This window comes from Podarcis melisellensis, assembly GCF_964234715.1.
Source record: "Podarcis melisellensis genome assembly, chromosome: Z".
NCBI lineage: Eukaryota > Metazoa > Chordata > Lepidosauria > Squamata > Lacertidae > Podarcis > Podarcis melisellensis.
The window spans coordinates 47,254,106-47,275,794 of NC_138547.1; the positions used below are offsets into that span (position 1 = coordinate 47,254,106).

Genomic DNA, 21,689 nt, shown 5'->3' on the forward strand with positions numbered 1-21,689 from the left:
ACATTAACTGAGAAGGATTTTCCATTCCAGGAAAATAATGTAATTGTTTGACAGTAGGTGGCAGACTTCCCTTTCAGTAAAAACTGATCAATTTCTAGTACAAGTAGAAGAAAGCAACTTTCACATTACATATAGACCTGTGTAGCCACAGGAAATGCAACACTTTTCATGAGTAATTCCTTGCTCCTTGCCCCTCCTTTGGTACAACTTTGAGAAGAATATTGGAACTTTTGTTTTTAATCATGAGGGATGAGCTGAAAATACCTTTAAATATATGGCATTCTTTATGGAAGATTCTGCACAAGTGGAAACAATTTAATTCAACAGCTAATTGCTATAATGCTTAGATTACTCAGAGAACAAGCTCACTGTGAGAACACACCCTACTGAGATGGGAAAGAATCTGCACAAAAATAGTAATGGGAAAGATAACATCCTAAAGGCTACAACAACTTTTACTTCAGAAGTACTGAAATTATTGCAATAAAGCAAACTCAGAGCATTTCTCCTTCAAGTTTACCTGTCCGTGAGCGGCTGGGAAGGTATTCTTTTACCCAAGGATGGAAGATCCAAGGAATCCGGCTTTTTATCTATTCTGAGGCATGCCTGAATGCTGAGGAATTTAAATATGTGTACTTTGCCCTTTAAACATATCTGTTAAGAAGCAGATGGGGAAAGCATTCATTTAGTCAGATGGGAGGATTTACAGAAACCTTAGCACCGTTTTTATTGATTACCTCCAATCGTCCCCCCATACAGTATGCATAACACAGCACAGCACATTCCCATCTGTACCCTTGTAGTACAGATAACTGGGTAGATTAAACAGGACTAAACACATCCATCAAGTTCAGTAGCAAGTATTGCTGCTCACCTTTCCCCAACAGTGGACTGGTTTTTAATATTATTTTCCCTGCATCTTATTTGAGAAGAGTGAAACTCATCTCAGAATATGACCAGTTGATTATTACAAAGGCATGCCCCACTTCTGGCCACTTTCCCCCAGGCATATTAAAACCAACAATGAAAAGTGATCAAGAAGAAAAAGTGCTTCCACAAATGGATTTTGGTCAAGAAGCACCTTACTCCATGGGCAGCTAGATGAATAAGTATCTCACATAAAGAATTGTTTCTACTTTAAAAATGAGAAAAGAATGTTTTAATTGAACCTGTGCTGGTGGTATCTGCATTGGATTATTGTCCAAAATTATGACTTGCAAGCGATGTAGCTTCCTGAAACACACAGGTATTTCTGTGATTTTATTACATGAGAAGTCCAGCTTGACCAAGGGAAGGTCTCCTAATTCTATTGGTGGGAAAGGGAAAAAAATCAGAAGCTCATACATCAAAAATATTGATATTGTTTAAATGAATTAAAGAAGAGGCTGGAAGGAAATACAAGCTTACCATCAGGTAGTATATGAATATTATTTCTTCTTAAATTTAATTCTCGTAATGACTGCAGCTTTCCAATTTGCTGGGGAAGGACTTGGATCTCATTACAGCTAATATCCTACATTAAGAAACAATGAGTCAGAATGTCAAATAGTGACTGAAATTTCAAAAGCATACATTGAAGAAGGTGGCTAAAGCAAATGAGTATGTTTTAAGGAATGCATGTGCTTGCATTTTGGTTACAGCATTCTTGAATTTTGCAATAGAAATGAAAAAAGGAGATACTGTATCCTAAGAACAGAGGAATTTTGCTTTTATGCAAGGCATATTTTATAATCTTAAATACTCAAATAGATTTTTTTAAATTTAAATTTTTAGCCACCCTTCAGCATAAAGTACCAGGGTAGGTTTAAAAAAAAGGTAAAGCACCCCTGACAATTAAGTCCAGTCACGAATGACTCTGGGGTTGCAGTGCTCAGCTCGCTTTACTGGCCAAGGGAGCAGACATTTGTCCCTGACTAACTGCAGCTACAAAAATCTGAAAGAAACTCTTGCAGATGTGGCACTGTCTGTGCTGGACCATTGTCTTGCCTTGGTAATGGACTGGATGAGAGTCAACACACTCAAGCTCAATCTTATAAGACTGAGGCACTGTTAGCAGGTGTTTTGCTAGATTGGATGGATGGGAGGTTGCCTGCTCTGGATGGGGTCGATCGGGGGTACTTCTGGATCCTTTGCTGTCTCTTGGGGTTCTGATGTCCTTGGTGGCATGGATTCCCTTCATCAGCTTTGGCTGGTGGCCCAGCTGTGCCCCTATATGTACAGGGATAGCCCAACTTCTGTTGTCTATGCTTTGGTAACCTCTAGGTTATATTACTGCAAATAATGTAGGGCTGCCCCTAAAGACAGTTTGGAAACTTCAGCTGGCACAGAATTTGGCAGCCAGGTTGCCCGCTGGGGCAAGATGATTAGAGCCTATTGCACCAATCCTGGCTTGACTGCACTGGTTGCTACTGTATTTTTCGCTCTATAAGACACACCAGACCACAAGACGCACCTAGTTTTTGGAGGAGGAAAACAAGAAAAAAAATATTCTGAATCTCAGAAGCCAGAACAACAAGAGGGATTGCTGCTTTCACTGCGCAGCGATCCCTCTTGCTGTTCTGGCTTCTGGGATAGCTGCGCAGCCTGCATTTGCTGCATAAGACGCACACACATTTCCCCTTACTTTTTAGGAGGGAAAAAGTGAGTCTTATAGAGCAAAAATACAGTAATTATGTTCTGGGCCCAGTTCAAAGTGCTGATTTTTACCTAAAACCCTTAAGCAACTCAGGACTGCAATACCTCAAGGGGTAAAGGTAAAGGGACCCCTGACAGTTACGTCCAGTCGCGAACTACTCTGGGGTTGCGGCACTCATCCCGCTTTACAGGCCGAGGAAGCCGGCGTTTGTCCACTCTGCAGACAGTTTTTCTGGGTCATGTGGCCAGCATGACTAAGCTGCTTCTGGCGCAACGGAACACTGGCACCAGAGCAACGCACGGAAACGCCGTTTACCTTCCCCCTGGAGTGGTACTTATTAATCTACTTGCACTTTTGGGCATGATTTCGAACTGCTCGGTTGGCAGGAGCTGGGACCTCAACAGGAGGGGATTGTGGGGATTTGAACCACCAACCTTCCAATCCGCAAGCCCTAGGCTCAGTGGTTTAAACCACAGTGCCACACGTGTCCCCCTACCAGGGTAGGATAGAGTAATATAATTTACAATTATAAACACAGATAAATTGCTAAAATTAAAAAAAACTGGTAGAACTATACCATGTAATTCTGCTTACATGGCATTACACTTGTAATGTGGGAAAGAGTGAAGATAAGATAAGTCATATATATGGGGCTGGGGGAAAATCTTTATCTACAATATTCCTTTTGAATCTTGATGACAAGGAGATTGTAGATTATTGACAAGTAGCAAGAGCTTCAGAGTTCAGATGATTTCCATCTTTTGAGAAATATCAAATGAGTGGGATATCAAATGAAAAAGTTCTATTCCTTAAATAAGGTAAGTCTTTTTATGGAATGAAATCTACTAATACATCTTTAAAATGAGGACTTGAGCAGTTGCATAAAAATTAATCCGTTAGATTTTCACTATTTATTCCATCCTAGAAGTACCATATTGGCCTGAATATAAGCCTCACTTTTTTTTCCAAATTCTGACCACGAAAAGTTAAACTGCAGCTTAAAATTGTGACCTTACAAAAATTGGCTTTTACGATATCGCTGCTGAAACAGACATGCGGTAAAACGGAACAGGTGTGAGTGCCTGTGTAATTTTAAGGGAGTGGCTTATATTTCCCGCCCCGACCTGGCCACTGATCCATGCGATGGTTATCTCCAGGCTTGACTACTGTAATTCGCCCTTGAAACTGTCCCAGAAACTCCAGCGGGTGCAGAATGCAGCAGTGAGGCTCCTCACGGGGTCTCTGCCATGGGAGCATATTCACCCAGTGCTTTACCAGTTGCACTGGCTCCCGGTGGAGTACAGGGTCAGATTTAAGGTGCTGCTTTTGACCTTTAAAGCCCTTCACGGCCTAGGACCCTCGTACCTACGGGACCGCCTCTCCCGGTATGCCCCACAGAGAGCCTCAAGGTCCATAAACAGCAACACCCTAGAGGTCCCGGGCCCTAAGGAAGTTAGATTGGCTTCAACCAGAGCCAGGGCCTTTTCAACTCTGGCTCCGGCCTGGTGGAACGCTCTGTCTCATGAGACCAGGGCCCTGCGGGATCTGATTTCTTTCCGCAGGGCCTGTAAAACAGAGTCGTTCCACCTGGCCTTTGGCTTGGAGCCAATTTGATTCCCTCCCCCTCTTTCTTTTTTCTTTCCTTCTCCTCCTGCGTTGAGGCTACATTTTATTTTAATGTTGTAATATTTTAATGTTGTGTCTTAATTTTGTTTTTAAGTTGTAATCATTCAACTTGTTTTTATTATTGCTTGTAAGCCGATCTGAGCCCGGCCTTGGCTGGGGAGGGCGGGGTATAAATAAAATATTATTATTATTATTATTATTATTATTATTATTATTATTATTATTATATTCGGGTATTGTCTTTTTTTCCCCCTTGAATTTTAAAGGTGCAGTTTATATTCGGGTGTGGCTTATATTCGGGCCAATATAGTAAATTGCAGGATCCAGATAGCATTTCAGTCACAAAAGATATAATTCATATTTTTGTTACAAGCTACATATAGCACCATTTGTTTAAAATAAAGTTGAAGGAAAACTCATTGCACTTCTATTCAAACAAAAGGATTGCTCTGGGATATTTAACTATGAATGGATTAATTTAAATTTGCCACTCACTGTGGTAGGGCTTACTACTAATTGAGAATTGGCCCAAACAAAGAATTAATTATAAAGATTCAACAAAGAGAGAAACTATACCATGACACTCACCAATTCCATTATATCTCTCAATTTTCCAATTTCTTCGGGAATGGACACAAGTTTATTATTGCTGACAACCAAAACTTTAAGCGGCAGATCAAACAAGTATTTTGGCAATGTTGATAAAAGATTTCGACTAAAGAGATTAGAGAAAATATATGATTATGTCTGGCAGCTATCACCATTCAGATACAGAGATCTACAAGCCACTTAAAACCAGCATGAATATTTGCTCAAAATTGTTACTTTAGTGAGAATCTCATTGATAGTAAAGTGGTGTGTGTTCTTTTTAATTCTCTTTTTCCAATCAGTACAAACACAAAACTAAAAAGACACATACAACAAAAACAATTAATAACAATAATAACGCAAATTGACAACACAAATTTAGATACAGCAATATCCCTATGCCTACTCCTTGTTTATCACCACTCTCTCCCCCTCTATTTCCCACTGTTATCAGCTTTGTCACTTAGATATTTGTTCCAAATTTATTAATATTTATCCATTCTTATTTTGCGTCGACAAGCAATTCTTTTGTATGTAGCTAATCTGTCCATATTATCAATCCGTATGCTCAGTGGAATCTTTTTGCGACTCTTCCAATTCATCAAAACAAGTTTTTTTGCTTCTAATTTAATGCAATACAACCACTTTTTTTGGCCCCTTGAGATCTTCCAAGTTTCCGGAATATAATTTAGAATTAAATTCGGTTCTCCTAACTAACAATTTATTTTTATTACTTTTGCTATAAATATCCTCACCTCACTCCAGAATGGTCTGATCATCTGGCAGTTAATCAACATATGTATTAAGTTCACATTTTTACTCCCCCATCTCCAGCAATTATCGGCACTTGTTATTTTCTTCTGATATAATCTTGCTGGAGTCCAGTGTACTCTAAATACTATTTTCTGTTGAATAAGTCTAAGTCTTAAATCCATAGAGGCTTTTTCTATTGATTTTATACTTGTCTCCCACATATCATTTGTTATCTGTACTCCTAGCTCTTTACACCATTTTTGTCTTCCATATTCTAAATCGTATTTCTTCCTGTTAAGTAAAGTTTTATATAGTGCAAGTGTATGATTTTTCTGTTTTCGTTGCAGAGATTAAATCCTGTAACAGCATGCGTGTTTCCAATGCAGCTATAGCATCAGGGCCAAACTGCTTTTCCAACATATGTTTCAATTGGATATTTTCCCAATGTGTTTCACTGGTTAGTCCTTACTTTACTTGCAAAGTCTTATATTCCACAAATTTGTAGTTCTCATCAATTAATTGATTCAGTGTCAAAATACCTTTTATCATCCAGTTTTGCCAAATTATTACTTGATTTCCAATTTTTAATTTTGGGTTGGCCCATATTGTTAATTTCTCATGCTGATAAAGGTTATCCTTATTATTTTTATTTATGTTCATCCCCTAAAAAATTTTATATCTGTTGATGAGGTCGCTGCAATGTTGTTTTCCTTTCTTATTAAAGGTATTATTTGGTTCATTTTCTTCTGTTTTAGACAAACAGCTAGAATTTTTGTCTGTCTTTCTCCCTGTTCCCAATATGTTTGTCTTAGACATAATAAGCTGAACTCATTTTTTTGAGCTAGTACAGTGGTACCTCGGGTTACATACGCTTCAGGTTACATACACTTCAGGTTACAGACTCCGCTAACCCAGAAATATTACCTCGGGTTAAGAACTTTGCTTCAGGATGAGAACAGAAATCGTGCTCCAGTGGTGCGGCGGCAGCAGGAAGCCCCATTAGCTAAAGTGGTCTTCAGGTTAAGAACAGTTTCAAGTTAAGTACGGACCTCTGGGACGAATTAAGTACTTAACCTGAGGTACCACTGTATACTATTCAGTTCTAGTGTTTGTTGTTGTATTCTTTCATATTTAACCCTAGATGGGTTATTTGCCCTATCGCCCCATAATGTTTTAAAATAATTTTTAGGTTATTTTCTTTTAATCTTTGCATCTTGACCATGTTGGCAGAGAAATATATTATCTTCCCTCAGATACTGTATAAGCTTTGTAGCCTTCCCATTCCATCAGTCTTGACGTTAATGATTTGGAGTTATTTTTAAAATATATTTGTGTTTCTTGCGTTATATATTGAATGAAGTTCTTATCATTTAGTAATGATATATTAAGATACCATCTCCTCATACCTTCCTGGGTATTGAATAGATTATATTCCAATATTACTGCTGAGTGATCAGCTATAATGGGAATATCAATGTCACATCGGCTAGTAAAGGAATACAGTGATGCTGATGTTTTTTTAAAAAAATCAAATCAATTCTGTGCTGGGTATTGTGAATTCCTGCAAAATATGTATAGGATCTTTTCCTTGGATGGTGCAGTCTCCATGAATCCACTAAATTCCAATATATCATTTAATTATTAATTGTCTCTCTAACCTTTTTCATTCTTCTTATTTATGGTGTGAGCTGCTGCTTCCATCACACATATATATTAATGGAGGAAAAAACCCTTTGCAAAATCAAGTTGCAGTTGGTAGTTGCATTTCCCACATCTATCCTCATTTGGGGGTGGGGGAGAAAAAGGGAGATCCCTCTCATGTGATGACTTCAAACACCTAAGCCAGCAACTTCATTTGGAACAGAACTTGCTACTTTCCTACTTTCTTTTCAGTTCATTACATGATATTAAAATTCACTTTCTATAAAGCCAGAGGGGACCCACTGAGTTGGTCAAAATATTGAAAGTTCAACAGTAAGGCAGAATGCTTCAGTCATTTGCTTTATTTCCTTAAAGGGAACTGGGGTTTGGGATTTTGAAAGGGAGGAATGCAGAGTGATATGAATAATTGTAACAGGCTTTGTTAAAGAAGTTCCTCCAACTGTAGAATATATATTTTAGAATAAGAATACAGTCAAACCTTGGTTGTTGAATGTAATCTGTTCCAGAAGCCCAGAAATGTTTGACAACTAAGGCACGGCTTAGTTGCAAGAGCTGCTTCAGACTTTTGGCTTCCGAAAAACATTTGAAAACTGGAGCATTTAATTCTGGGTTTTTGGCGTTCCAAAACAGAGGCGTTCAGGAGCCAAGGCTTGACTTTAGTAAGTATAGCTATAAAGGGCCATTTAAGAGCCCCACTGCATCCAAGACCAGATCACAGGTACATGAGAAAGGAAATCTTAGTTGCCACTTTTAACAATACTGTAAATCAGGCATGTCCAAAGTGCGTTTTTGGAGACCTAATCATCCTAGAAAAAGGTTAACAACTTTGATCGGCCCTCACGGCCCTCCACTTCATCAAATCTGGCCCTCTTTGAAAAAAGTTTGGACACCACTGCTGTAAACTATATCTGAAATGTCAGAATTAAAAGGACAATATCCACTTCAAATTGACAGGTTCTTTTCTGCCTTGTCAAATGCATTCAAAACCGGAGATTACATATGCTGCCTAAGTAATATGGTCCATTTCTGGCCTGATCTGAGCAGTTAGAAAGCCATTCCTATTAGCAATCTCAAAATATAAAGCTTTTTGCCATTTAGTTCCCTTTAACGTTTTGCTCTCTCCTCCACAATCTCTTTTTTATGAATCTGAGGTCTGTTGTGGCTTCCTATAATCTCCTTTTATGCCCAGGGGCCTCTTAGCTTTTCCTCTTCTTATGCCAATTGTAGGTCTTCTCTGCAGCCACTTCTACAGTGGTACCTCTGGATACGAATGGGATCCATTCCAGAGCCCGATTTGCATCCAGAAGTGAACGCAACCCGCGCCTGTGTGTGCGCGGGTCGCTATTCGCCACTTCCATGCATGTGCCTGACATCATTTTGACTGTCTGCGCATGCAGCGAAACCCGGAAATAACGTGTTCCGTTACTTCCAGGTCGTGCAACCTGAAAGTGCTCAACCTGAAGCAATTTCAACCAAAGGTATGACTGTATTTTTAAAGCTAGGACCTAACTGTTGTAGAACAAGGTACCAGGTAACAAGAGGACAGTTCTCCTACTACAACATCTGAGCTCTCTAAATCTGACTAATTCAAATAAGTCACAAAGCTAACATGCAGAATTAGCAGGAAAGCCTCTGTCTCTCAAAGTTAAAAACTAAAAGCACAGCTGACAAGCTAACTACAGTCAGTTTTATTAAAGAGTTTACAAAAGCAAGTTATGACAATATGTTATTTTTTAAAAGCTGGAGTAGCTGTCAGACTCACAATGGCAAAAGGCTACTTCAAATACATTTTTCTTACAGAGCTAGTCTTTGCAATGGGGGGGGATTACCCACCATGTATGTATCTATTTTGCCATATATATGGACATGCATGCAGCAAGAAAGAAAGTTGTACATTCTTCACGCTACACTTGTGTCTAACACTCAGTACTCCAACTCAAAAATAATCAAACACAACACACACAAAGAGAACACTAATGTTATTTCAGAAAACACTGTCCTGTATCCAACTAAGTTTTACTCAGAGTAGACCTGCTGAAATTAATAGACCTAAGTGAGGCATGTGGCTACTCCAAGTATGACTAACATTGGATACAACCCATCATCAATCTCTCCTGTGTTGTAGTTGGTCCAGCAAATTTTTCACAGGCATGCAGAATGAGCAAACCTCTTTTAGCATTCCTAGAAGCTCAAACTGAAATTTAAAACTTTTACCTTTGCCTCTCAAACATCACAATCTGAAAAAAGGAATACCAGGAACAAAGTTAGACTTCCTTATGCTCTACCTTTTGACTTATTGACTGGAAAGTGGTTCTTCAGTCAACTGTCACCCACAGGAGGACCCTGATACAGTCATGAGCTAAACAGGCTACCTTGGATGACAAGCAATTACATTTAGGAAGCAGGAAAATATTACCTACCTGATATTGAGATATGTTAACATTTGCAGATTTTTAATTGCTTCAGGGATTGATTTGATGCAGTTGTGATAGAGGTTCAATGTCTCAAGTGGTGAAAACTGCAACACATCAGGAGGAATTTCAGTAAATCTGTTCCTGGAGAGATCTAAAAAAAAGAGAGGAGGAGAAAAGACATTTCCACGGCTCAGTCTTCTAGTTTACATTTGAGAGATGTGCAAGAAATGTGCTGTTCTTAAACGACGGCAAAAGCTTTAGTAGAATTGTTAGGCAATTTTATTTTGGAAATTAAAGCACAGATAGATGAAAAAAAATCAAGCATCCACAGTCTATATAGATTGGAATCATCTTCTGCTCATTTCAAATTCTGGGGATAGAAGGGAACTCCCTTCCACCAGTATTTAGATAAATTAAGTAGGTAAGATAGGCTTTTGTGAAATGTAATATGGCACACTTCTCCTTAATTCTAAAAATATTCTCCCGCCAAGTGAGTACTTTGCACTTTCAGTGCTCTAGTAAAGAACAAAGGAAATCCCGCAAGCCTGAAGTTTGCCTGTCCAATGTTCTTGGAGAGGAAAGAAAGGAGCCACTGTTCCCTCTCAGTAACCCATCAAGCAAAGCAACTCCAGCAAACTCTTGTTCCATCAGCAATTGATTTGTCCTAAGAAAAGGCATCCACCTCTGAAAAACCAATTTCTTCCATGAAGCATTTGGATTTGGATTAGCCACTTAATCTTTCTCTCAAACTTAAGAGCAGCCTAAGAACACACAATGGAACTCACTCCTGCAGGAGGCAGTGACAGCCACCAACTTGGATAGTGAAGCCCACAATTTATGTGCATTTAATTGTGCACATTCAGCTTTAAACACTTGGCAAAATAATAATAAATAAATAAAAAGTGAGCATAAAGGTGGGCATGGGGGGGAGAGACCTTATTCATCCGAAGATCTCAGGGCGGTTCACAGCAAATAAAATAAAATACAAAATAAAAACACAAAATGCATAGTAAAAGCAAAGCAAACCAATAACCCCCCTCCCTTATTTAAAAGGGTGTAGAATATTAATCATCCAAAGGCTTGGTAGAAAATGAATATTTTGTCTGGCACCTAAAGATGCATAATAAAGCCGACAGACGAGCCTTCTTGAAGAGAGCATTCCAATGAGAAACCATGGCAGAAAAAGCCCGTTCTCATGTTGCCACACTCTGGAACACTTGTGCAGGAGACACGTGAAGAAGGGTATCAGATGATGATTGCAGGGCTTTGGTCAGTTCATTTGGGAAAGACAGTCCTTGACGTAGGGACGCGAGTGGCGCTGCGGTCTAAACCACTGAGCCTTGGGCTTGCCAATCAAAAAGTTGTGAGCTACCATTGAGGTTCCAGCTCCTGCCAACCTAGCAGTTCGAAAGCAGGCCCAAAAGTGCAAGTAGATTAATAGGTACCACTCCGGGGGGAAGGTAAACAGCGTTTCCGTGCGTTGCTCTGGTGCCAGTGTTCCGTTGCACCAGAAGCGGCTTAGTCATGCTGGCCACATGACCCAGAAAAACTGTCTGCAAAGTGGACAAACGCCGGCTTCCTCGGCCTGTAAAAATCAGCACTTTGAACTGGGCCCAGAACATAATTACTGTATTTTTGCTCTATAAGACTCACTTTTTCCCTCCTAAAAAGTAAGGGGAAATGTGTGTGCGTCTTATGCAGCAAATGCAGGCTGCGCAGCTATCCCAGAAGCCAGAACAGCAAGAGGGATCGCTGCGCAGTGAAAGCAGCAATCCCTCTTGTTGTTCTGGCTTCTGAGATTCAGAATATTTTTTTTCTTGTTTTCCTCCTCCAAAAACTAGGTGCGTCTTGTGGTCTGGTGTGTCTTATAGAGCGAAAAATACAGTAGCAACCAGTGCAGTCAAGCCAGGATTGGTGCAATAGGCTCTAATCATCTTGCCCCAGCGGGCAACCTGGCTGCCAAATTCTGTGCCAGCTGAAGTTTCCAAACTGTCTTTAGGGGCAGCCCTACATTATTTGCAGTAATATAACCTAGAGGTTACCAAAGCATAGACAACAGAAGTTGGGCTATCCCTGTACATATAGGGGCACAGCTGGGCCACCAGCCAAAGCTGATGAAGGGAATCCATGCCACCAAGGACATCAGAACCCCAAGAGACAGCAAAGGATCCAGAAGTACCCCCGATCGACCCCATCCAGAGCAGGCAACCTCCCATCCATCCAATCTAGCAAAACACCTGCTAACAGTGCCTCAGTCTTATAAGATTGAGCTTGAGTGTGTTGACTCTCATCCAGTCCATTACCAAGGCAAGACAATGGTCCAGCACAGACAGTGCCACATCTGCAAGAGTTTCTTTCAGATTTTTGTAGCTGCAGTTAGTTAGGGACCTGCCCTACCAGGCCAAGTGGAAACGGCCTTTCAAGCAGGGAACAGGTCCTCCACATGCCATTGAACCCAATGTGTTTTGACTACATGCAATTTTGAGTTTCGGTGCAATCCCAGGAACATAACCCCCATCTATGTTGCAGGCTTACAGTACTCTGTTTCTATGGTCAGAAGCAGTTATGCTTCTGAATACCAACTGCTGGAAACCACAGGAGGGGGAGTGCTTTTATACTCGAGTCCTGCTTGTGGGTTTCATACAAGCACCTGGATGGCCACTGTGAGAATAGGATGCTGAACTAGTTGACCTGATCCACTAAGTACAATTTTTGTTCTTGTATTTATAATCACATTAGGAAAAGGGACATAGCTCAGTGGTAGAGCATCTGTTTTGCATACAGAAAGTCTGAGGTTCAATCCCTGACATCTCCAGGTAGGTGGAAAGATGCTGCCAGTCAATGTAGACAACACTAAACCAGTGTTCAAAATTCGCCAGGTGCCAGACACATTTTGCACATGGCTTTCAGCCAGTTGTGACCAAGTGAAGATGCATAGGCACCAGGATGGAGCCTGAAGTCTCCACCATCTGGAAGTGCATGCCTGGAGATCCTTGGATCTTGACTGCTTTCACACACTAGCAACACATCCTGTAATTCCATCCATTATATTTTATCTGCACAATCAGAACAAATGTTAGGAACCCAAAGGTCATATTGAAAAATACAACTATTGAGCCATCTGGTCCAAAAATGACAACTAGACATTCTGTTTTGGCAACTGTGACCCTGGTTTAAGGAACCATTTGGGGTCTGGCTTATATATCGGAGTTTCAAACGGTGAACTAAACTAGATGGACCATTTGTCTTGTTCAGTATAAGGCAACTTGTTGTGTTCATATTTGTTACAAGTGCTGCTCTACCACCATCATGACCAATTCTCCTTATCCTCCCTCCTCCACAACTGTTGCTTGAGGATAAGGCAAGCACCTAAATCTTATTTGAACATGATATTCTGTAAAGAACAGTGTACACTGATGTATACAGATACATAATACTCAGCATGAAGAAGATATTCTGCAAAAACTGTTGGAATAAAATGTATGAGAGATGCGCGTGAGAACAAAACTAGGCTATGAAATGCCCACATTATCTATGGAAAACTCAAGCTGTGCATATCTTTAAAATGATTCTTTGTAGATAGTTCCTCTGTGTCTCTTCTAGTTTAATAGTTCTTTTCAAAGGGTGGGAGAAAGCATCAGAAGAACTATGGGATCAAGTATTGCTGCATACTAACTTTTACATGTGAAATAAATAAGAAATACTTCTTTGACTTCATCCCTTTGTGTTCTCCAATGTCACATAACCTCAAAAGCTTGATTAATAATTATTAAAGCCACAGTGTTTCCTTCCTTGTCTGTAGACTACAGACATCATTCTATTCTGCCAGAAACACGGAAGTGAGAACAGATAAGTACTCTCCTGTTTCACACAGAAAAATCACAGCTTTGTACAGAATCAGAAAAGTCATTTGCCTGAGGCTATATAGGAAGACACCTTGGAGTGTAAATTCAAAGAAAAATATTTTTGCAATAAGTCTAGTATTTTACCATCAAATATGATAAACCTTTTCACTAACAATGTCAAAGATTTTTAGGGTAACTTTCTCCAGGATAGCTAGGTATGGTGTTGTTGTTTTTAACAACACTGTATTTTAAATAGTCATAACTAGCCGTGCAAATAAGCCCAACTAGCTTTCAAGAATGTCACATTGCCTGCAGGAGGGTGGCTGGGGAGGGATGGAAAATCCTGTTCCACCTGCCTATTTAGTTTTTATTCTATCAGCCCACTTGGCCTCCATGCTGGGTGGGAAGAGGATTGACGGAGCATTCTACCTTCCACCACCCCCAGCGCCCTCTAGCGTGCACACAATTATTTTATGTCAGCCCACTCAGTTACCTGCATGCAATTATTTATTTTATTTGCATATTTATAAACTTCTTCATATCAGTTACCAAGTGCTGTACAATAAAATAAAATATACAAAATTTCTAGTGTGTACTAAGTACACCTCTGAGGCAAGCAGTACCCTGGCATTGCGTCATCTGAGCTCAGTTGCCATGCATGGACAGATGGCACAAGGTGGTGTCTTTGATCCCTTGTCACTAATGGCTGCCAGGCCAGTGCTTAAATATACAGCTAGTCATAGTCAAGAAAACAAATCAGCTGCAGTGCAAAGTATAAAATCATAACAGCAGGAAAGAGAGGTTAAAACTTCCCAGAGAATAGCTGATGCCAAAAATACCTTCTCTAGAAAGGGAGCCATAACCAGAAAGGCCCTTTTCTTTTATTTGCCACTTTAGCAGGTTCATGTGGCAGACACTCCTCCATGTACTACGGATGGAAATGCTTTTATAATGCTAGAGGTCACAGGATTGGGTAGCCACATTCAATTATTTTCTTCTATCCTCCCTGTTCTTCCCCAACCTTTATTCGTACCATGTGTATTTGAAACCATGTGTATCGTAAACCATGATGATAAAATTGTCAACTACCTGCAAGACAAAAATTACTAAATGCATTGTGTGTGTGTTTCCTACCATTCACACATTAGCAACAGCAACATATGTAAAAACACTTCACAATGTATCGTTAAGAACTTTAGTCTAAAAATTCTATATACCGTATTTTTCGCTCTATAAGACGCACTTTTTCCCTCCTAAAAAGTAAGGGGAAATGTGTGTGCGTCTTATGGAGCGAGTGCAGGCTGAGCGGCTATCCCAGAAGCCAGAGCAGTGAGAGGGATCGCTGTGCAGTGCTCCCTCTTGCTGTTCTAGCTTCTGGCTTAGCCCCTCAGTCCCTTCCCCCACCTCCCAGAAAAGCCCCCAAGAGCCGCGCTCCCGTTAAATAGCACGTGGAGTGTGTATGCAGCTCTTGGGGGCTTTTCCCCAAGGAGGGAGAAGGGACTGACAGGTTGCCCTTCTCCCTTCTCGGGGAAAATCCTGCAAGTGCCGCACACATGCTCCACGCGGCTCTGCTGACCAGAGCCTGGGATACATACAGGCTCTGTTCAGCGCTCCCTTTAAAGAATTTTTTTTTCTTGCATCCCCCCTCTAAAAACTAGGTGCGTCTTATGGAGTGAAAAATATGGTGCACTGACAGCTAAAGCCACTCCACTGGCGGATCAACTTGGGGCCTGGTCAGCACATTTCTTTAAATATCTATCAGAAATATCTGTCAGACCACAAGACATGTGTGCGTATGTGTGTTCCTAAAGTGGAATAGGGAAACTGCAAAACTGCAGTTTTGTGTGTTTGCGCATGTGTGCGCCCACCCCTCTTCGCTGTGGAAGGTGATAACCAGATACCCATGAATTCAGGTTTTCTTCCAAAGTGGGCATCTAAACAACTACATCAAATATAGCTAACAGAAATTCTCAGGCACCTTTAATTTAATTTGTCAATACAGTCATACTTCGGGTTAAATATGCTTCTGGTTGAGCGCTTTCGGGGTTGTGGTCTGCGGTGACCCATAAGTAACAGAATGCATTACTTCTGGCTTTCGCAGGCGCGGGTTACGTTCGCTTCAGGATGTGAACGGGGATTCGGAACGGATCCTGTTCGTATCCAGAGGTACCACTGTATTAGCTGAATGGGCAACAAAACTGCAAATGGGTGTCAAATAACTGGATAGGTGCGGAGGGAAATGGTCCAAACTTCATATATGGAAGCTGATGGGATCTGAACAGGCAAGTGACTTACAGCGGTACCTCTGGTTACGAACTTAATTCGTTCTGGAGGTCCGTTCTTAACCTGAGGTACCACTTTAGCTAATGGAGCCTCTTCCACTGCAGCTGCGCCGCCGCTGCCACCGCACGATTTCTGTTCTCATCCTGAAGCAAAGTTCTTAACCCGAGGTACTATTTATGGGTTAGCAGAGTCTGTAACCTGACACGTCTGTAACCTAAGGTACCACTGTATTAGGCAAGATCTTGTGGGTGTAGTGGATCAAAATAATAAATTCCATATGAGAGGATTGTGCAAAGGCAAATTCCTTACTAGGGATTATTACAAAGTTGCAATCAGAACTGCCCACATCTGTACGCCTTTGTATCAGTCTATTGCTCATTTTGGAGTACTGTGTACCACTTTGGTCACTGCATTTCTAAAGAAAAGAGAAACCAAATTATCAAAGGGTCAGGAGCAATTGGGGTCTTTACTAAGGTGGCTGGGGAAACATACCATAATTGGGGGACTTATAAAAGTATGCATGAACGAAATAAATACTCGCCCCTACATCTCTTATAACCCTACGTTCCTGGTTACTCAATAAAATTGGATAGGGAGTATTTTCAGACCATACAACAGATGCAGAACAGACAAAAGAAAGTACTTCAGAGGGCAGAATTTATGGAATTTTCACTGTCACACACATTGTGGAGATCACCACCGGCTCAGATCACTTTAAAGAGGGGTTAGACAAATGAATTGGTCTTATAATGAGCCACAATGGCAAAATGCATCTTGGATGTCCAGGCACAGTAGGACACCAAATTCCAGCTGCTGCATAAAAGCCAATGGAGGAGGTCTGGTCTCTTCACCCCTTGTTTGGAAGCTCCAAAAAGCATCTGTGAAGTCTGTTGGGGACAGAATGCTGAGCTAAATCAGCCTATGGTCTAATCCAGCAGGTCTCTTCTTATGCTCTCACAGTTACAAATCCCATGTTTGTAATAAAAACACTGCACGTGGCAGGGTAGGGGTGGGGTTTGCAACACAGAATCAGCTAACCCATACTGTGCCAGACACGGGATTATAACTAAGATGGTGTAAAGGTCATTTAGACACAATGAAAGGCCTAAAAGATGAAATCATAGTAATCAATCTGCATTGCAGGAAGCCACACACTAATTACTTTCTGCCCTGAATGTTAAACCTCTTAATAAAATGGTAGAGTTGCGGCGGGGTGCGCTCCCGCTGCTCGGTCCCAGCGCCTGCCAACCTAGCAGTTCGAAAACACCTCCGGGTGCAAGTAGATAAATAGGGACCGCTTACCAGCGGGAAGGTAAACGGCGTTTCCGTGTGCGGCTCTGGCTCGCCAGAGCAGCGATGTCATGCTGGCCACGTGACCCGGAAGTGTCTCCGGACAGCGCTGGCCCCTGGCCTCTTAAGTGAGATGGGCGCACAACCCCAGAGTCTGTCAAGACTGGCCCGTACGGGCAGGGGTACCTTTACCTTATCCCAAACATTTCCAAATACCTGCTACTGCAATGAGGCACACTGGCTAATATTAACCTATCTACAAATATGCATGTCTTTGTTCTTCAGGTGAACTATGCAACTACCTCCAGCATACAAATAATGATAGTTTGCTTACAGCATGTGCATGTTGCAAAGAAGGTCAGAAGAGCAACTGGGTGGTAGGGGTGTGGAACTCTACAAAGTAGTTATCCAGTTAATCTAGCACTCTTCAGGAGTTCCTCAGGAATGCAGGCGTCTATTCTCATGCTACACAGCCCATGTGTGTCATGAAAGCATTACATGTGTGTAAGTAGGTAACTGTTTTGTTTAATGAGACAGATACAGCTGGCTTAGGAAAACACCAACCCAAATGCTATCGTCTATTCACTTGTCCCAAACCCCTCAATGGTGCTTCTTAATCTGATCTTCCCCCTTAAATCCAGACTCAGCAAAAGTCTCTTCAAAGCCACAATCCTTTCCGCTCTCAGGCATCCCCAGTAGCAATAATCAAGTTACTTCAAAGCAGCATGGATTTGATTTAAATCAAATCAATTTAAATCATGATTTAAATCTCTAGTCAGTAAGACTTGATTAAAATCCCTAGTCAGTAAGACTTGATTTAAATCTTTCTTTCTGTTTTACATTCTTGCTTTTTACATTCTTAATATTTACAACCAGAGGAAGGTTTCATTTTTGGAATAATAAATTTTCAGAGTAGCTTTTACAGTTATATCAAAAATTACTGATTTGGTCATATTATTAGAAATACCGTACATAGACAGATAATTATGAAATGATTATGAAGTTTAATAAGTTAACTCTTTATATTTGGACAACTTTTCTGCTGTACTTTATTGGAAGGAAAAAAGTAATAATTTCCTTAATAACAATTTAAACAATTTATTTAACTAAAGCAATAACATTATAGCATACGTATCCATGTTCATTAACTGATGTGGTTAAACATGTGGTTTTTTTAGTTTTAGTACACATGAAGAACTTAAAACAAATCCTTATTTCCTGATGAATAGCCTTTGGACTATGATGTAGCTTAAATAAAAAAAACTATCTTTAGAAAGATTTTTCCTCCAAAAGTATTTTATTTTAAAAATCTGATTTAAATTTTAAAAAATCTGATTTATATATATTAAAAAATCAGATTTTTAAAAAATAATAAAAAAATCATTGATTTTATCTACCCTACTTCAAAGCCTTGGAGGTCCACCATCTCAGTGCTGTCTGAAGGCCAGTGCTCAAGCATATAAATTTTGCATCCCACATTGCAGGGGCAACCTCCCAACTGTATTCTTGAACAACCCTCAAAGTCGCCTCATGTGCACAGGAACACTAGCACCAATTTAGGACTGCATTCATTAATACAACCACTTGGAAGCAGTACTTCCAAATGTGTGCATGTCTTCCCCGTTTCCTCAATAAAACATATCCATGATGATAGATTGGGCAAGAGATGTAGGACATAACATAATGTTTGAGGACTGGGAAAGATTGTGGAAGAAAGGGGTCAAGTTCACTGCATGTACAATGTTAAAGGAAAACATAATGAAAATGATGTATAGATGGTATCTGACCCCTGTTAAATTAGCAAAAATTTATCATAACTGTGATAATCTATGTTGGAAATGTAAAGAAAAAGAAGGTACCTTCTATCATATGTGGTGGACCTGGCCCAAGGTGAAAGACTTCTGGTAAAAGATTTATAATGAAGTGGAAAAAAAGTTGAAATATACATTTATAAAGAAACCAGAGGCCTTTCTCCTTGGAATAAAAGGTTTGGAATTGCCCAAGAAAGATGTTAAATTATTTTTGTATGCCACAACTGCTGCTCGAATCTTATTAGCTAAGAAGTGGAAAACGCAAGAAGTACCAACAGTGGAAGAATGGCAGATGAAGATGATGGATCTTTCAGAGCTAGCCGACATGACTGGAAGAGTCCGTGACCAGAAGGAGGAGGATTACCAGGAAAAATGTACGAAATTTAATGATTATTTAGTTAAATATGTTAAGTTAAACTAATTGGAAAAAGCTTGCAATTACCAGATAGACTTAGGATTTAAATATGTAACATGATTAATTAATATGTTTAATGCTGAACTGGAAAGAAAGAAAGATGTTAAGTGATTAAGTTAATTTTATAAGAATACTGATTTGGAAAACCGTTAAAATGATATGCATTGAAATTTAACCAGGGGGATACGAGGAAGTCACTTAAAAATGTTAATAAGATTAGTTTTAATAAGATTATGTTTTATGTTTGTTTGTTTGTTTGTTTATAATTTTGTGAAAATCAATAAAAAAAATTTGGGGGAAATAAAACACATCCATGGAACACAAAAAATGGCAAGGGTTCATGTTCCACACAACACAATCTCTGGATTTACAATTAAAAAGTCTATCACTCAAATGGCAGCAAAAGTGTTACACATTAGTAAGGTTAACTTTCTGGCTGCTAAGGGGTTTGGAGTTTCAGAGCATGAACACACACACACGAATTATGTCAAAATATGCTGCTTGCTTATCACTCAAACTGAAAAGTTCCACTGTATATCTTTCCATGTTGTCGAAGCCACAGATCAGGATTGGGCCGCTAAAGAAATCCATTCAAACTGAAGGAAGAAAAGATATTGCTGTATTTAAGGTGGTCATCATAGATGTGCACTAAGGAGTATCCTGCTTTGCATATTGACCTACAGACCATATTCTTTTCGATACTAATCCTATCTTTCAGTTATTAAAAAACTTGCAATATACTGAACATAGTGTAAATTCCAAGGAAGTCATCAAAGAGGAGTTTCTGTTCTTAAGCAGGTAGTTATGCCCTACTGAATTCCATTTCTTGTAAAGCTTGGCTATTTGTCAAGTGATTATTAGCTTAGCCTAGAAATATGATCTGGCAATCTTTATCAGAGTTTATATACTGCTCTAGCAAAGACTTGTTATGATGTAAAGCAAGTTTGCTATTCAATTGCAGGGGAAAGGCAGAGGGGTGAGTTGAGGTGAAGTTTTACCCTTCCAGAAGAATCAATATGGTACTTTTTTATTCTTTTTAGATAAAGTCTTTTGAGGCTGCTACAGAAAAACAGTGCCACACAGTTTGCTTACCTTGAGTCCATTTCTTTGCTCTTTAATGAGGGTTAAAAAGAACGCTCAAGAAAGAATCTTAAGTCACTAGTTGGTCTGGCAACACATAAACCCTATTGAAGACTGTGAAGAAGATTGGTTATCCACAATAAGGGATGAGAGGCATGTACCTATCATTCCCTGAATCTGATATTTTAATGGTAAACAAATATAACTTGGTTCCAAACGAAGGGTAACAAGTCCTATTGAAAAGCTTCTATAGTATGAAGGGGTTGAAGTTTTTTCTGTTGTGAACCATCCCGGGATCGTCAGATGAAGGATGTTATGTTATACTATTACTACTACTACTACTACTAATAATAATAATAATAATAAAGTAGCTATACATTATAGTATGCCTGGCATTCATGCCTTCCTCATACTGCTGGAAGAAAGAGGAAGTTTGGGGCACAATTGTATAGTCTTTAGGAGAGCATCCTAGCAGTGTTCGAAATTCCTCAAGCGCCAGGTGTTTTTGCAACTGGTGCAAGACCAATTGTGACATGGAGATCTCTGGGTGCCAGGTTGGCAACTGACATCCCATCTGGCAGGCCCCTCCAGCTTTCTTACGCAGGTAAGCAGAAGGGCTTATTTATAGCATTTATATCCCACCTATTCATCCAAGAAGTACAAGTTCACCCCGCTCCTTGGTTAAACCCTACAATGACCCTGTGAGGCTAAGATGCTGTGACTGGCCTAAGGTCAGCCAATGAGCTTTATGACTGCATGGGGATTTGAACCCTAATCTCCCAGGTCTAAATCCAACACTCTAACAACTGCACCACACTTGGTACCTAGAGTACTTTTGCTATGGGGCAGCCATATAAATTTAGTAGGTAAATAAATAAATATGGAGAAAGCAAAATGTCACTTAGAGAAGGCTCTGAAATATTCTCCTTGAAGCCTGGATTTGTTTTATTCTGGATTTTTTAATTTGATGTTTCTATGTGTTGTAAACTGCCTTGAGATTTTTTTCTCTTTAAAATATAAAGCAGTATATGGAATGAAATTAATTATAGTAAGAAATTTCACTGGCGACCATAACCCAGGTTTAAGGTGCTGTTTGGCAATAGATATATGAATGATTTTCTAACACTCCACCATAGGAGCCATGGGATATTACAGATCTCACCCTCTTCAGGTAGAGAAGGGGATGCCCTTGGAAACTTATTTCCTGCCAACATGGAATGAACCATTGCTGGTGCTTCCCGGCATTTAGAGCTCCAATGGTGGAAAGGGCAAAAATGGGCCGTTTAG

At 40.0% G+C, this 21,689-nt stretch overlaps 1 protein-coding gene across 5 annotated transcripts in view; it reads right to left on the reverse strand.

The window, feature by feature from the left end:
* LRCH2 (leucine rich repeats and calponin homology domain containing 2) overlaps nt 1-21,689 on the reverse strand; it is a 58,045-nt gene that overhangs the window by 27,369 nt on the left and 8,987 nt on the right. For all 5 annotated transcript variants that reach the window (XR_014164630.1, XM_081896937.1, XM_081896936.1 and 2 more), the window contains exons 2-6: nt 9,685-9,829; nt 4,850-4,976; nt 1,408-1,513; nt 1,170-1,306; nt 521-654 (exon numbers count right to left, since the gene is read on the reverse strand). Coding sequence is in view for 4 of the 5 variants with exons in the window: in XM_081896937.1 (XP_081753063.1) it covers nt 521-654; nt 1,170-1,306; nt 1,408-1,513; nt 4,850-4,976; nt 9,685-9,829 (649 nt within the window). In the remaining variant the exon portion in view is untranslated. The remainder of the gene's footprint in view (nt 1-520; nt 655-1,169; nt 1,307-1,407; nt 1,514-4,849; nt 4,977-9,684; nt 9,830-21,689) is intronic.